General features: G+C 39.6%; 1 protein-coding gene across 21 annotated transcripts in view; it reads right to left on the bottom strand.

Moving 5' to 3' along the window:
* dock7 (dedicator of cytokinesis 7) overlaps positions 1–14,734 on the bottom strand; it is a 70,141-nt gene that overhangs the window by 9,867 nt on the left and 45,540 nt on the right. For 6 of the 21 annotated variants that reach the window (XM_047158450.2, XM_047158451.2, XM_017479729.3 and 3 more), the window contains 17 exons: positions 14,460–14,600; positions 13,533–13,646; positions 13,181–13,348; positions 12,739–12,878; positions 11,844–12,013; positions 11,406–11,551; positions 10,521–10,703; positions 10,192–10,327; positions 8,290–8,386; positions 4,607–4,703; positions 4,369–4,503; positions 4,131–4,283; positions 3,867–4,025; positions 3,294–3,394; positions 2,952–3,144; positions 2,718–2,861; positions 2,315–2,446 (listed from right to left, as the gene is read on the bottom strand). In XM_047158450.2, coding sequence (XP_047014406.1) covers positions 2,315–2,446; positions 2,718–2,861; positions 2,952–3,144; positions 3,294–3,394; positions 3,867–4,025; positions 4,131–4,283; positions 4,369–4,503; positions 4,607–4,703; positions 8,290–8,386; positions 10,192–10,327; positions 10,521–10,703; positions 11,406–11,551; positions 11,844–12,013; positions 12,739–12,878; positions 13,181–13,348; positions 13,533–13,646; positions 14,460–14,600 — 2,409 coding nt within the window. Of the gene's footprint in view, positions 1–2,314; positions 2,447–2,717; positions 2,862–2,951; positions 3,145–3,293; positions 3,395–3,866; positions 4,026–4,130; positions 4,284–4,368; positions 4,504–4,606; positions 4,704–5,002; positions 5,057–7,279; positions 7,298–8,289; positions 8,387–10,191; positions 10,349–10,520; positions 10,704–11,405; positions 11,552–11,843; positions 12,014–12,726; positions 12,879–13,180; positions 13,349–13,532; positions 13,647–14,459; positions 14,601–14,734 lie in introns of all 21 variants that reach the window. The other 15 variants (XM_047158437.2, XM_047158442.2, XM_053683829.1 and 12 more) reach the window with 8 other exon arrangements.

Below are 14,734 nucleotides of genomic sequence, written 5' to 3'. Positions count from 1 at the left end.
AAATCCCTAATTACAAGGAGATTCTGGGTCCAGGCTCTTAGTTTTTGTTTTTATTCATAGTTGCCCAGAAAGAAAATAAACCCTATTACCTTTTGACTTTAGCAAAACAAAAATTTTCATTTGGTTTGTATTAGGCTTGTGTGATGGAAATTTAAAATCATCGCTACAGGATACAACACTATCTATACCCAAATATCTAGTGACGTTTACTATAGCACCACAAATGCCTCACTTTATATTAAGGTTTATGCAAAATGTTTTGAAATAAGAGTATGAAATCAAATCTAACAATGTATGTTCAATATAGCTAACAAGTATAAATTTACTAACCATCAGCTAATGATATTTTCGGATGCCGAAAAGTTTGGAGGTCGAGCGATAGTTATTGGTAAAATACTGCTGATCTTTATTAGAAAAATAGTATGAAAAAGTACTGACTGTACCATGAAAACATTCCGTTTTTTTTTTTTGAAATGAATATATAACACTCTAAATAAGAAACAAACAAACAAACAAACAAACAAATAAATAAAGAGACATCCAAAATGGGGGCGGGGGGGGGGGGGGGGGGGGAGATCCGCTCTCATACTGGTTCCAGAAATCGGTTATCGGTGCCAATTAATCGGCAAAAACGATCCATCAGTCGACCTCTATTAAATATGCTGGGTTTTTTTTTTTTTTTTTTTTAAACATTCTTGCTTTCCCATATAGAATGGTTTTAGTTAGACTGATTTATTAAGGTGTGTGGATGTTAAAGAATCTTTTCAGAACCAGGAACATGCTGTTAATTTGGAAAGAGCAACAAAACCGAGCAAAATATGCTGCAGTGCAAAGCAGTCATATTACAACGCCGCCTCACAGTTGAAGATGTCAAGAGAAAATGAAGCTAAACAGGCTCAAACAATAATTTTGCTTGTGAAACGCAGATAGAAACATTTCAAAACTGATGTTCGCCAACAACTTTGTGTTTGAGGTCGCAATCGTGTCTTAAATAACATTAAACATTGTGCTACAATTCCAGTCAAAAGTTTGGACACACTCATTCTTTATTTTAATTATTCCCCCCACATTTTATAATAATAATAATAATAATAATAATAATAATAATAATAATAAAGTCATCAAAACTCTGGAGTAACACAAATGGATCTATGGGAATTATGTTGTGATAAAAAATCCAAAATAAATCAAAAATAATTTAACATTTTAGCATCTTCAAAGTAGACGCCCTTTTTGCCTAGAATTTCCAGAAATGTATTCTTGGCATTTTCTCAACCGATTTCTTGAGGAATTTCCCTGCGATGCTTTTTAAACAGTATTAAAGGAGTTCACACCGACGCCGGACTCTTATCGTCTGCTTTTCGGAATATTTCGCTCGAGTCGTCCGTTTAATAAAATATTTTCGGTAAGTAAAATGGTAAGTTTTATAACGAAAGAAATAAATATGTTGGCACAATTATAGTTTTGTCTACGACACAGATTTCAAACATTTAAATCACACACCTTCAGATCAAAAGGTTTTCAAGAAACATTTCAGTTGAGTGTCCACAAACTTTTGACTGGTACTGTACAGTAGAAACGCTATAAGCCGAGGATAAAAACTATGTTTACGTAGTCGCAGTCTGTACGCGTCACATCTGTATTTCACGTTAGTCCTCACATTTTAGCCTAGTCGGTTAGGTTTCTGGGCAACCGGAACAAAGCGAACAGACTGGAGAGTCCTTCCTAAGTGAGAGGTTAGCTAATAAATTGATCATCATTTGTCCACCCCTGCTACGGTACATATCGTTTATAACCCAAAGTGTTGCTGTACAGCATGCAAAGCATAATGGACTTCCATCTTCTCATAGGAAACCATGATTCTGTCCCAACACATGCAAAGCCCCTTGTATAGTCACTCTGGGGCTGACATTGAGTGTGTTAACACCTGCTCTGTGTGCTGCTGGAAGAGACAGGCATATGAAATGTTCTTCTACAGTGAACCTCCATGAATGAATGAAGGTCTGCCCTGTTGAAACAGTATATTTGTGTGGATGCGATACCCCTACACACAAAAACACACTTTAGTGGACTAATGCGCACTGTACCATGCAAAGACATTATGTACAACGTGTACACGACAGTACGAACATGCGTGCTAGGACGACTGAATAAATGAGACGCTACACTGTTTCTACACTGACACCGACTTTGGTGAGATGTTTTGCTGACATTTTAAAGCAAAGTCCTGTTGTTTTAAACTGAAACGGCCCAGCGAGTACAATGACCCGACTTCTAGAGGACAGCACTGCTACCAGACAGTGTAAGTATTTACCTGGTGCACTATTTTGCCAAAGGCCTCTTGCAGTTTACCATGAATGGTGGCCAGCTTCTTTGCATCCCTGTTAGCTTCATGAATAGGGATGAGCACCTTGTAGACTTCGTTCACGGCCTCGTACATGCCAGCCTGCAGACGGAGAGGGAAACAAGGCCACTGAACTAAATGGTGCAGGATAAAGAATGCTGTTTACTACGGCGGTTAGCGAGCACAAAAATTTCCTAGAGAGCGTCCTGATCTTAATCGCTGTATCATTTAATAATCAGCACCACTTTCATGATCAATAATCTGTTATGTATTATACAGCCCTGCTTCTATTGCTTTTTGCATTCTCATAGGACTACATATAAAACATGCGCTGGCAGCTGAGAGATGAGAAAAAGGAAGGGCACTTCCTCACCATAGAGAAGGAGGCGGCAGCCTGCTCTAACAGCCCCACCAGCCCGGCCTCTGTGAAATATTTCCCCGAGCAGATACCTTCCTCATCAGGAGACACGACATCATCAGACACAGCAGACTCCTCCAGTACATTGGACGAGATATTCTGTCGCGGAACAGAGGGAAAACCTTGATTAAAACCGTTCGTTTGACAAAAACCGGCATGCGGAAGGGCCGCTCAGGTCGGATTACGTACCTGGAAGGTGACACAGCCTACAGGCAGGTACTTGCGATCCTCCAGCATGCTGAGATATTCAGCTACAAGTGCGGCGCTGTGGACCAGACACTGAGCCGCCTCTGCGTGGTTATTCCTCTCCGAGTGCTTCCCTGCCATGTTCTGCAGCCAGGTCAGCCTTAAATCTGGGGACGTCTGATACCCCTTAGCAATTCTGTTACGCAGACGTTTTTACATTTGCATTATGACCAACGTGCGTATATTTGAATGTATTAGGAAAATTGTATGACAAATGAAACTCCTCCACGGAACCGAACAAATATCAGTATCAAAATGTAGAGCGAAGAAAGCCAGTAATCCGACCTGTACATCAAATCGATAAGCATCTCTGGATCCTCTTGATGTTCCTTCATCTTTACTGTGTCTGACAAAATCATATGCAGGTTAAACACCAGGTCCTGAACCTAAAATGCACAAAAGCATATTATTCATGAGACATTTTTTTTTTCATGAATATTGCATGACATTATTACTTCTGTTGTTTTATAATAAAGATCAGAAATGTTTTGGGGGGTTTTTAAGAAAGAAAAAAGTGTGAAATCAGAATAATGTGTGTATTATAATTCTAATAATCACAATAAAAGTATTAACTAATTTCATTTCCAAATGATATTACTGGGTCTTTTGTTTGTTTGTTTTTGTCTTTGGGGTCAAGTAACTAGCAGTTCCCACTTGGCCAATGGAACGCATCATACCTATTGTACACTTTTCTGGCTTCAAACTTCAGAATCTTGAAGGTTTTTTTTTTTTTTTTAAACCCCCATCTCTTTAGAGATGCACACCACCATGTGTAACTGCAAATTTAGTGACAAAACGTACCACTATCTGTAAAGCTAAAGAGATAAGTCTGTGATTTGACACTAGTTTAGAACTGACCTGGTCAGGGAATGTGGTCTCTCGGAGCTCCAGGTCCTCCTCAGCGTAGGTCAGGATGGTTTTGAGCGAGCGTCTCAGGAACTCCTCGTTAAAGTTTTGAGACGTGCCAACCAGGGACGACAGAGACATCGTCACCTGCATTTTCACTCTGGCAAAGTTCTGCAGGACACAGAGAGAGAGATTCATATCATTTAGTTCAGTTCAGGCACAACATTGAATAATTTCTCAAGTTGAAATAAAAATGGAATAAATAAACGGACTCACGTTTCCAATCTCAAAGTTCTGTCTCATTAGCAGGTAAAGTGAGGCGCTGGCGTGCGACCTAATGGTACCGATGCTACTGCTGCAGTTCCTCAGCAGACGCAGACACAGATCAGCACACTGCTCCGTCTCCTCCTCGAACAGCAGCTCTGGGAACTAAACACACACCACCAGAGAAATATTAGCATGCACAGTGGCGTTTACACCATCGCGCACGCTTTATCACTCAACCTGTGCTCACCTTTGAGACAAGAGCTCTCTGTGTCGCGAAGCAGTGCTGAAGATAGAGGGCGCTCTGGTTGCATGCCATGCTGTGAAGCAGGACTTTGAGGACGCCTCCGAGAATGCTTTCCTTCGACTCGGTCACAGATACAGTCTATGCAGAGCGAAACCATTACTTTTTAAATAAAAAAAAAAAAGCAAAGACATCTCACCAAATTAGGACTGTAAATCTAGCTTTCTGTGCTTTAAATATTTACCTGCACTATGATTTCCAGAGTGTCGAGAATGATGAGGTTGGCCTCAGTTGCCAGATTGCCGTCTATTAGTGCCTCGTGTTCCAGCTCTGCCCTGGTTCTGCGAAAGGAGCGAAAACAGAGAACATATTCAGAATTCTTTCATGCTGTGCATGAAAAAAGGTAAGGGGCCCTTGAATGCTAAATCCTTCTGCACAAGCATTCATACAGATCCTCTGTATACAGATCCAGTGGCACTAAAGACATGCTTGTAGCTCACAATCTGAGCACAGACGATTCAAGATAATACAGATACAAAAGACTGCTCAGGCATCCTTCCATTGTAAATGATGTACAATGGGCCTAAGGGGAAGGACGAGGTTTATTAGGACTTGTATAGATTTATCTAAGCTTACAAACCTATCTAACAAGGAATCCTGGCTCCTCCTATTGCGCTGAAGGCTTTCCTTAAACCTGCACAGCACACCGCTCATTCAAAACAAGCCACACACAAACTTCAACAGCATAAAAAGTTGCAACACAGCAAGGGGAGAGCCAGCGCCCAACCAAGCACCCCTAGCAAAGGAGGCGTCCATAAAAAGCACACGTAGGTGGACCATGGATGCGGCGGTAGGGTATGCAGGAAAAATAAAAATCAATAGGTTAATGCTATGCACATGTGGAAGCTGGATTTGGCGTCCAGCACTTCACATTGGCTTTGGATGATGAAACTCGGGTTAGTGATACAGTGAGTATAAGACATGGGCAGACATTAAGAGAAGCACGACACACATACAGCTGAATCATTTACCTGAGCAGAAATTCAAGATTCAAACTAACAGGGCTTTGTATAAATAAATAAATAAATAAATAAATAGCCTAACCATAATTATGTAATGAATATTACATGACCGGACATGCTTTTATAGGGAAGAAAAGAAAAGTTCCACTTCCTACCACAGCAATTTGCCAAGAGCAACTTTTTTATTTTTATTAATGAGTGGCACACTTTTTTTTTTTTTTTTTATCTATGAATAGTTACATTCAATTTTATTTAATATCCACAAAATCGATCTTCTTTTTATGTCTTACATTATAGCAGCAATAAACTGTTGTTCCCTCACCATCCTCTCTTTTTCTTTCTTATTAAGATTTAAAAATAAATAAATAAAACACAGCTTGTTAACATGCCAAGCCATCTGTCCTGAAGACTTTCCTGTAACTAGTTAAAGTTTTACCTCAGACTATTACAAACTGCCGACAACACATTTCTAAATCGTCCACAATACAAGTCCCTGTGTAATCTGTTACTATAGGAACAACCACGTTAATATAAACCTGTGCTTCGCCTTACAGCCGGCACTATTATCAGAGCTGCTATTATTTGAAAAATGAATCAACACCTTCTGACCAATCAGATTTGAGTATTCAACAGGACCATGATTATATATTAATGATCAATTCCATGCACATATAGTTTGGACGTATTATACTGTTTGCATTTTTTTTTTTACTGTAATGATTTATAATCACACTATCCAGTGTCACCCAGAACAGGACGGCGTCCCCTTTAACTCTGGTTCCTCAAAGTTTCCTCTTCATGCTGAGTGTCTTGTTTCTAGTCACGGTCATGTCTGGCTATCTCTAAATCCCAATCACCATCAAAAACACTGTATAAATTAAATTAAGCAAAGTCAGTTGTCTCACTCGCCACTAAAGAATGCTTTCTGATTACGGGCTTTCCCGATTCCAGCGCATCACTACGTACAGTCGATGATTTAGATTTTGCAATTGAACTGCAACGAATGCTGAGAGCCTGATCACTGTTTACATTATTACACAAAATGAAGAATCTAAAAAAACTGCCATGACACTAAACTCCTCAGGATAAAATTATGCAGAAGGAAATCTATTTTTAAAGGGACACGTCACCAAAAAACACTATAGTCTCTTTATGGCACATTTCTTGAACAAATTGCAGATGAATTAACGTCATTAACATCAATGGAGTGCGAAATTCTACATTTACATTTATGGCATTTTTGGCAGACGTCCTTATCCAGAGCGACTTACATTTATCTCATTTATACAACTGAGCAATTGAGGGTTAAGGGCCTTGCTCAAGGGGCCAACAGTGGCAGCTTGGCATTGTTGAGGCTTGAACTCCTGTCCTTCTGATCATTAACCCAGAGTCTTTAACCACTAAGCCACCACTGCCCTTACATAGAAAACAGAGTAATTAAGTTATAGCACTAAACATTTAGGGTTTGACAGATGTTCCTTCGTTATCATAACTAACAACAACAGGCAAATAGTGTATGTTAAGACTTTTATACAATAAATCCCAGATTTAAGTACAAGGAACACAGTCCTGGTTTGACCGAGCTGTCATTTCAGTATCCGTAATCTAACGGCGCATTAGAAGCACACATTTTTGAACTCATCTCTAATGTTGCTTGCTATAATGCAGAAAAATGGCTGAATCACACCACCCAAGCAGCCACCCTTTTTCTTCCCAAGCGCACACACACACACACACACACACAGTCACAGAGCAATCATAGTTACAAGGACACAGCAGTCCAGCTTCAACTAGAGCACTTTAAGCATGAGGCAAAAAGAGCGAGGGAGGGGTCCGTATACTCAAGGGGGTTAGCAGAGGGAGGTTGTTTAGATCACACTTCAGTTGTACAATACCTGACTGATCTTTGGCCCCTAGACATACAGTACATGAAAGAACAAGGTCAAATGGAGGGGTTATTCCACACCAAAATAGTTAATGGAGTACAATGTGTAATGTTCTCCGTACTGACGGGACACGGGTGGGCAATGATTATAAAATACTAAATAAACGCGTTAAATAAGAAGTATCGGATGTATGATCCAGAACAATATTCCCCACTGTACCACATGTAATAAAACATGACAAGGTATGCTGTTATATAATCAGTGACCGGGCTGATTAACATTACCACCCAGAAGTTTATTTCTCTATATGTTCTGATGTGTTTTACTCAGTCGTATACCACAGCAAAATTGCAAAATTATCATTTTTATTTATTAATTTTTTCTCTTTTATCCGTTTATAGCTACATTCAGACATGTTAGTTCCTGTTATCACTTAACAGCTAAGTAGTCGTTTTCTCACGTTCTCCTGAAAGGAAAAGGACAAAACACATGCACGTCAACTGTTCTTTATGATGTCTCTTCCGAGAAAGCTTCACCATACCTTTTTTTTTTTTTTTTTAAGTCCCTCTGAATTACAAGGGTGAGTCAAAAAAAAAAAAAAAAAAAAAAAAAAAAAAAAAAAAAAAACCACATCTTACTTATTATTTTGCATAATTTTTCTATAATCTCCAATTCATTCAATGCAAGTGTTCCAACACTTCCTGTAGATTCCTCTAGGTTCCTAATTTATGTCACACTTTTAAGGTTTTCATCTGACTCACCCTCATCAATTGCTGTTATAGAGCTTTTAACAACACCTTCTGACCAATCAAATTCAAGAATTCAACAGTGATGTGGTATAATATATTTTGCCCCGAGTCAGAATTTATTCTATTTAATGATGATTGAATACCTTCTGGTTTGAATTTTTGCTTTATATTGTGTGGCTAGAACATGACTAATGTCAAAATGTCAGATTGTTTAAAAAAAAAAAGAAAAAGAAAAAAAAGAAAAAGAAAGGCAGTTTAGAGTGGTCATACTTGTCCATCTTTTCACTGTTCTGGCGCCAGTGTGTCATGTCCTTCCTCCAGCGCAGGTTCTCTTGACTGCCAAACGCACTGCCTGATGGACTCCGTTCTGAAAGGGAGAGAAGCTTCAGTTTCACAAAAAACCGCCGTCTAGATATACTGACCTGTATTGTTTTGTGTACGCACAAGCATAATGTGGTGTTATAAATTTTTGTGGTGTGGAATTAACACACCAGCACTGATGTGGTGGATGGGATGAGACTTGCAAAATCTGCCTATGCAACTGTATAACCCACTTCTGTCCAAAAATAGCTCTAAATATACTGTTACCCAAGGTCCTCTCTTAAAGCAAACACAGTGCAGACCCATATTTTCATGACTTTTCAAGCTCAGAATTGATGTACAGTTGATGTACACTACTATAACCACAGCACAATATAAACACGGTGTCTGACTGAATTACTACGTAAAAAAAAAAGAAAAGAAAATTAACAACAAACAGCACAGTTGTGCCAACTGAATGTGCATCAGACATTTAACGTGTCATTATAACTGGAATGTTAAATATATAACAGGAATAAAAGAATTTCTTAAAAGGGGTCATATGATGCTTTTGAATGTTTTCCTTTAGTGTGTAAAATGTATTTGCTTGTGCATGCACAAGACCTGCAAAGTTACAAAGCTCACAGTCTCCCCCAAAGGGATTTATTTATTCTATCCAACACTGCGCCGGGCCTGCCTAAAACTCCTCGATCGAAGTCCAGATATTAATACTGCAAACGTCTAAGTCACAATTTAAAATATCAGCATAATGCCTCTATCATTTTTTTTATTATTATTAATTAATATAATAAACTGTGTTTTATGTTGTCATTTCAGGACATAAAGTAGTTACAGTGAATAAGACAAATTAAACCGTTATAATATCGCATCTGAAAGGTACGAGAGTTACAAAATAAAAACTTGCCAGTTTTTTCTGTTGTTGAGCAGTTGTGTTCTGCTCACGTCGCGCTTGCAAAGTTGGTTCCGATTGATCTACTCGATCATTCGCATTTTCAGAATCTGACTCGGGCTCGAACTGATACGGTAAAACCCACGACATTATTAATTGTGTTAATAATTTCTTTAAAAGCCGAAGCTCTAACGCAAGCGATTATGGAAGCTGAAGCTTGCGATTACGACAAGAGGCGTTACATTTCCGACACTTAGTTTTGGGCCAATCACGACGCAATGAGTCAGCTGGCCAATCAGAACACTCTGGGATTTTTGGATGGAGGTGGATGGATTTGGAGGTGGATGGTTTTAGATGGATGGAGCTTTGAAGAAACCGGACCTCAATCGGAGCGTTTCAAACAGACTGGGAATAGAGGTACTGCAATAATGTACAGCATGTGAAAAATAATGCGTTTTTGAACATTGAAGCATGTTAGCCGAAACTACTACACCTGATAAAAAAAATAAATAAAAAAAAATTAAAAAAAGGAACTTTTAAAATCATCATATGACCCCTTTAAATCGAACCAATTTTTGGTACTTGAGGAAGTAACCAATATAATCCCTATTCCCAAGAGGTTCAGAGATATGACAGGAAAACATGTTGTTTTAACCATCTGGTTATTTCTACCACTACAGTCCCGATTAACAAGTGAAATCAAACCGGCCGTCTATGTGAAAATGTCCCTGCTCTTGGTTTTTAAGCAGAGTTAGAGGAAATTATCTGATTGCATATTATCTAATCAGACCTCTTGATAACGCATTCATTCGAACCCAACCCCTTTTTTGCAATTACATCACTCATACTCAGGTTATCAACAGCTAATAAAGAGAATATAGATTCGAGTAGAATATATCCGACAGAGAATTTTATTCATTATTTCCATAACTGTGTTGTGATAAGACCCTGCCAGCACAGACCTAACTGTCCTCGGCTGCGTCGCACCATCTCCTGCCTGGCTCCGATACTGCCCAGGATAGCCTCCTCCAGCTTGGCCTTCATGTCTTTAGACTTCTTAAAGGTTAGACTGTTCATGCGCTCAAATGCCTTCTTTCCCTGCATGAATAAAAAATGGGCCTTTTTGATGAGATGGATGAACAGAAAAAAAAAAACAAAAAAAAAGATGGTTAATTTAATTTCTTGTTAAAACGTACTGAAACAACACAAATTGAAAATTACAACCTGATTTGACATTTTTGATTAAAATAAAATCTGCTGTTAGAGTGACTGAGTGTTGTTGAAACTTCACCTTGTACTCGAAGCAGGAGACGCAGAGGTAGAGCATGTCCAGCAGGCGGTTGAGCTGAGACACAGACAGGTCAGTGAACCACTTCTGCAGCACCAGCTCGTCTGCGTTCTTCAGCACCCACAGCAGACAGATGAGCAGACTGCGACTGGACTCGGGAGAGAAGGTGCCGTGTTGACGGGTGGCCTGGGGATATGAAAGTGAGAGAGAGAGAGAGAGAGAGAGAGAGAGGGAGAGAGGGAGAGCATGCTGAAGACCGTGATGTTGATGGTCTGCCATTTTTTTCTATAGTGGCTAATAATGAATTATTTAAACTTGTATATGTGCCATGTTAAAAGAAAAAAAGAAAGAAAGTAAACTAATTGAAGCTGATGTCACTGTATATGGTGGCAGTGTGAGAACAGCATTGTTGAATTCTTGATCCCCGTTGATCAATTAATTTTCTATAACAGCAGCTCTGGCAGTAGTTCTGTGATTCAAGGCATGTCACTGGTTTATATTAATGCACTTGTTGTAATTTATGTTATCGTTTCTATAGTAACAGCTAATTGACATGGGCTTGTCTGGTAAACACTCCACAGAAACAGATTAATAAAGGAGTATAATTGATGATACAGTGAACTTTTCAGTGATGAGACAAACGACTGGAGTAATAGGAATAAAACATGTGCTGTTATAGGAAAATAATCAAAGACCTGACCACACATCCCTAGTACCAAGCAGATGAGAGAGAGAGAGAGAGAGAGAGAAAGAAATAAAAAGAAAGAAAGAAAGAAAGGGAAAGAAAGAAAAAGAAAGAAAGAGAGAGAGAAAGAAAGAGAGAAAGATAGGAAGGAAGGAAGGTCAGTTGTGTAGTGCTCCTCTCCCAGGCTCGATTACATTACCTACCTGTGGGTTAAGCAGGAAGCTACTGGGCCGCGACATCTGAGGAACAGAGGTCCCTGCTATTGCCATGGCTACGCTCTGACTGATCATGCTATTGCCCTCAGCTTCCTGTTCATCTATTCCAAGACGACCCCACTGGTTATGAGACTCTGTAACAGAGGACAAACCAAACCCCACATCGACAGATTACAGTACTGTACATACACTCTAAACTGATGCACCATGCTCTATACGTTCAGACGTTTAGTCCTGTTACAGGTACAGCGACATGCAAAATGTGCAGCTTGAGTGAAACCGATTTGGACCTTGGACCTACCAACATGTCCATCGATAATCACGTCATCTCGGACTGATTTATGCAGTGTGAGCTTCAACGTATACCGTGCAGCACTTCTAGCATTCATCTGACAATAACGGTCAATAAGAGGCTTTTGTATATACCTGTGAAGTCATGGAGCTGGGACAGGGTCTCCATGATGATGCCAATGAGAGGTAGGTAGAGCATGGCGACCCTGGCTTTAACCTCAGGGTCGGCATAGCGCGGGTCCGAGTCATGACTGGACAGCAGGTTATGGACCACGCTGATCACCTTCTTATGTAAGCCGAACATCCTACATGCAAAGACAAGTTTGAAAGTTGTCCATTTTAGTAAACAACAATAGACACAGGTTAGCATATTAATATGTTGCGTCTATTTACGATACGTTATGTTACAGTTAACGTCTCATTAACAGCTGGATAATAAGTGGCACAAACAGAAAATAAGCACATATGCTTTGCCTGTTTGATTTCACTGACTGAACTGATTTCCAAACACTTTTGCGCAAAACAAGCTGCAATAAACTCTTTTCATGCTGATAACGTTTCCACAAGGCTGTTTCACCGCTGGACAAAAACAAGCAGAACCTGAGGACATGGACGCCTTTGCCACCAACAAGTTATAAGTCCTTCTTATTACGAATCTCATGCCTCAAATACAAATACACTTTAAATAGGATGGAGGCTGTTGAACAAAACTATTTGACATTTGACCTTGCTGTTTTGCATTTGACAGCACAAGCACATCAATAAACCAGCCTACTTTATTTTTCTTTTACATTTTGAATATGTACGTTGTTGCAAGGTAAATATTAAGCACTGAATAGTTTTGCTATCCCCACACCCATAATCCCTCAGTTCCTATTAGCGCCGATCTTAGATAGGAAACAAAAAACAGCTGTGATTTAGCACAGGACTGGTGATAATTTGTCATGTAGAACCTGTTTATAGATATCAGACAGGACAGGATGTAAAGCACAGAGATGAAGTGAGGCGAAACACACACCAGTGTACTGACCCATCAGCTTCCGGGTCCAGAATGACGGCGAGTTCGGTTAGAACCAAACCAGCCAGGTAGTGCTGTTCTCTAAAGGGTACTGACAACTCGAACATATTCGCAATCTTCTGGTCCTGCACGTGGGTGGAGAAACCAGAGCTCTGGGGTGGACAAAGACAGAGAGATGTAGCAGTTACATACTGTTATCGATGTGGTTGGGACATAAGTTAAAGTAAGATTTATTTTATTATTAGTTTGATCTTTCAGATGAAATAACGCAGAGATCTGAGATCTTTCCATCAAAACCTTTACAGATCCTTCCTTGATTTGCATTCCCATCAGTTCCTCAGATGGGATTAAATGTGATTCGGGCAGATCTATTCTTTCCAAATGTTTATTTTATAACTGGTGTATTTGAATGGGAATAATTCACTGGAGCTGAATGGTCCTGTGGCTGTGTTACCTGTGAGGTGGCGGAGGAGACGGAGGGAGAGGGGGAGGCTGGAGGAGTGAGCAGACTGCAGGGCAGGTTCAGCGTGACGTAGTGCTCGTGGCTGCACACGATCCTGAGGAAGTCGAGCCTCAGAGATTCCAGAGTGGGGTTCTGCAGTGCATACAGCTTAGTGGACACCTGGTGGGAAAGACATTCGCCGTCATTAAAAAGTGAGAACTAGAACTAATAAACAGGAAGTTGTGACTTTACATTGACCAGGACGTTGAAGAAATATTTCCGATTACATTTAAATTCCCAATAAACGGGTTAGAACTAACTAAATAAATAAATAAATAAATAATAAATAAATAATAAAACATACCTGTTTCCAGTATGCCTTGATGAGGCTGAAGACGAAGCCCCTGTCCATGACAGACAGCAGGTCATTAAGAAAGAAGGCCAGGCTTGTGTTGAGCCTCTCCACCAACTCCAGATCCTGGCACAGCAGAAAGAGGAAGACATGCTGACTGCAAATCTAAGACTTTGACATCTCAACTTAAGACCATTCAGTACTTATTATTCAGTGCCTCTCATCTGAATGCCATTTCAAACCAATAAAATGCCTCATTATGCCTAGATAGCCTGGTATTTTCATTTGGGAGATTAAGTAAGGAATAAAACGACGGGGCTGTGCTGTTTCAGGAAATGAAATGAACGAAAGGGTGGTGTAATATGGGCCTACATGAAGCGGTGTTATTGTTACTACACCTGACACTGATTATTTTCCAATCTCAACAGGTTCCGAAGTGTTTTATTTCTTTTACGCTACAACAATTTGGCCTCTTTTTTAAAATTATTTGTTAATGAATGTTATACAATTTATACATTAATAGTTACATTCTTTGTTGTGGAACATCCAAGAAACAAGTTCATCAAGTTAAAACAGCAGTAAATAATCATTCCCTCACCAGTCTCTCTTTTTTCTCTCTCTACTATAAATATTAAGACATAAAATGGTGCTGGACATACATGTTACATGTACAAATGTCCCTATGTTTAAATGATTATACACTTCTGTTAATTTAACGTGTATTATTAGTCTTGGATCATATGGAGTGTCCACCACACAAGTCCCAGTTGTTACAATAGAAACAATAATGCGTTAAAACGTGCCTTGCTGCTGGCACTACTACAGGAAATTAATCAACACCTTCTAGCCAGTGACATACCAGTGTTGTGGTATAATTCTCAAAACGAATTCTATTCTGATTTATATTACATCTGCACAATGCCGAGCAGACTCGGTTACCTTTTGGAAGCGTGAGACGATGTCTCCTGCGATGGTGCTAACCAGAGCTGTGATGTCATCCATGAAGCGCTCAGGAAAACGGTTCTTCCTGGGAGACTCCAGACGGTCGGCGAAGTACAAGTGGTGGATTATACTTTTAACCTGAAAGCAGATGCAAGTTCGCATAAAGAAGCAAAATCAACAAGCAAATCAAGCACTTTCTTCGCCAGGTAAGTAACATAGTGGTATAATCTAACAAATGACGACTCAGGACAACAATATATATGGAAGTGAAA

Source organism: Ictalurus punctatus, chromosome 11 (genome assembly GCF_001660625.3).
Source record: "Ictalurus punctatus breed USDA103 chromosome 11, Coco_2.0, whole genome shotgun sequence".
NCBI classification, from domain to species: Eukaryota; Metazoa; Chordata; class Actinopteri; order Siluriformes; family Ictaluridae; genus Ictalurus; species Ictalurus punctatus.
This window is presented reverse-complemented; position numbering and strand designations above follow the sequence as displayed.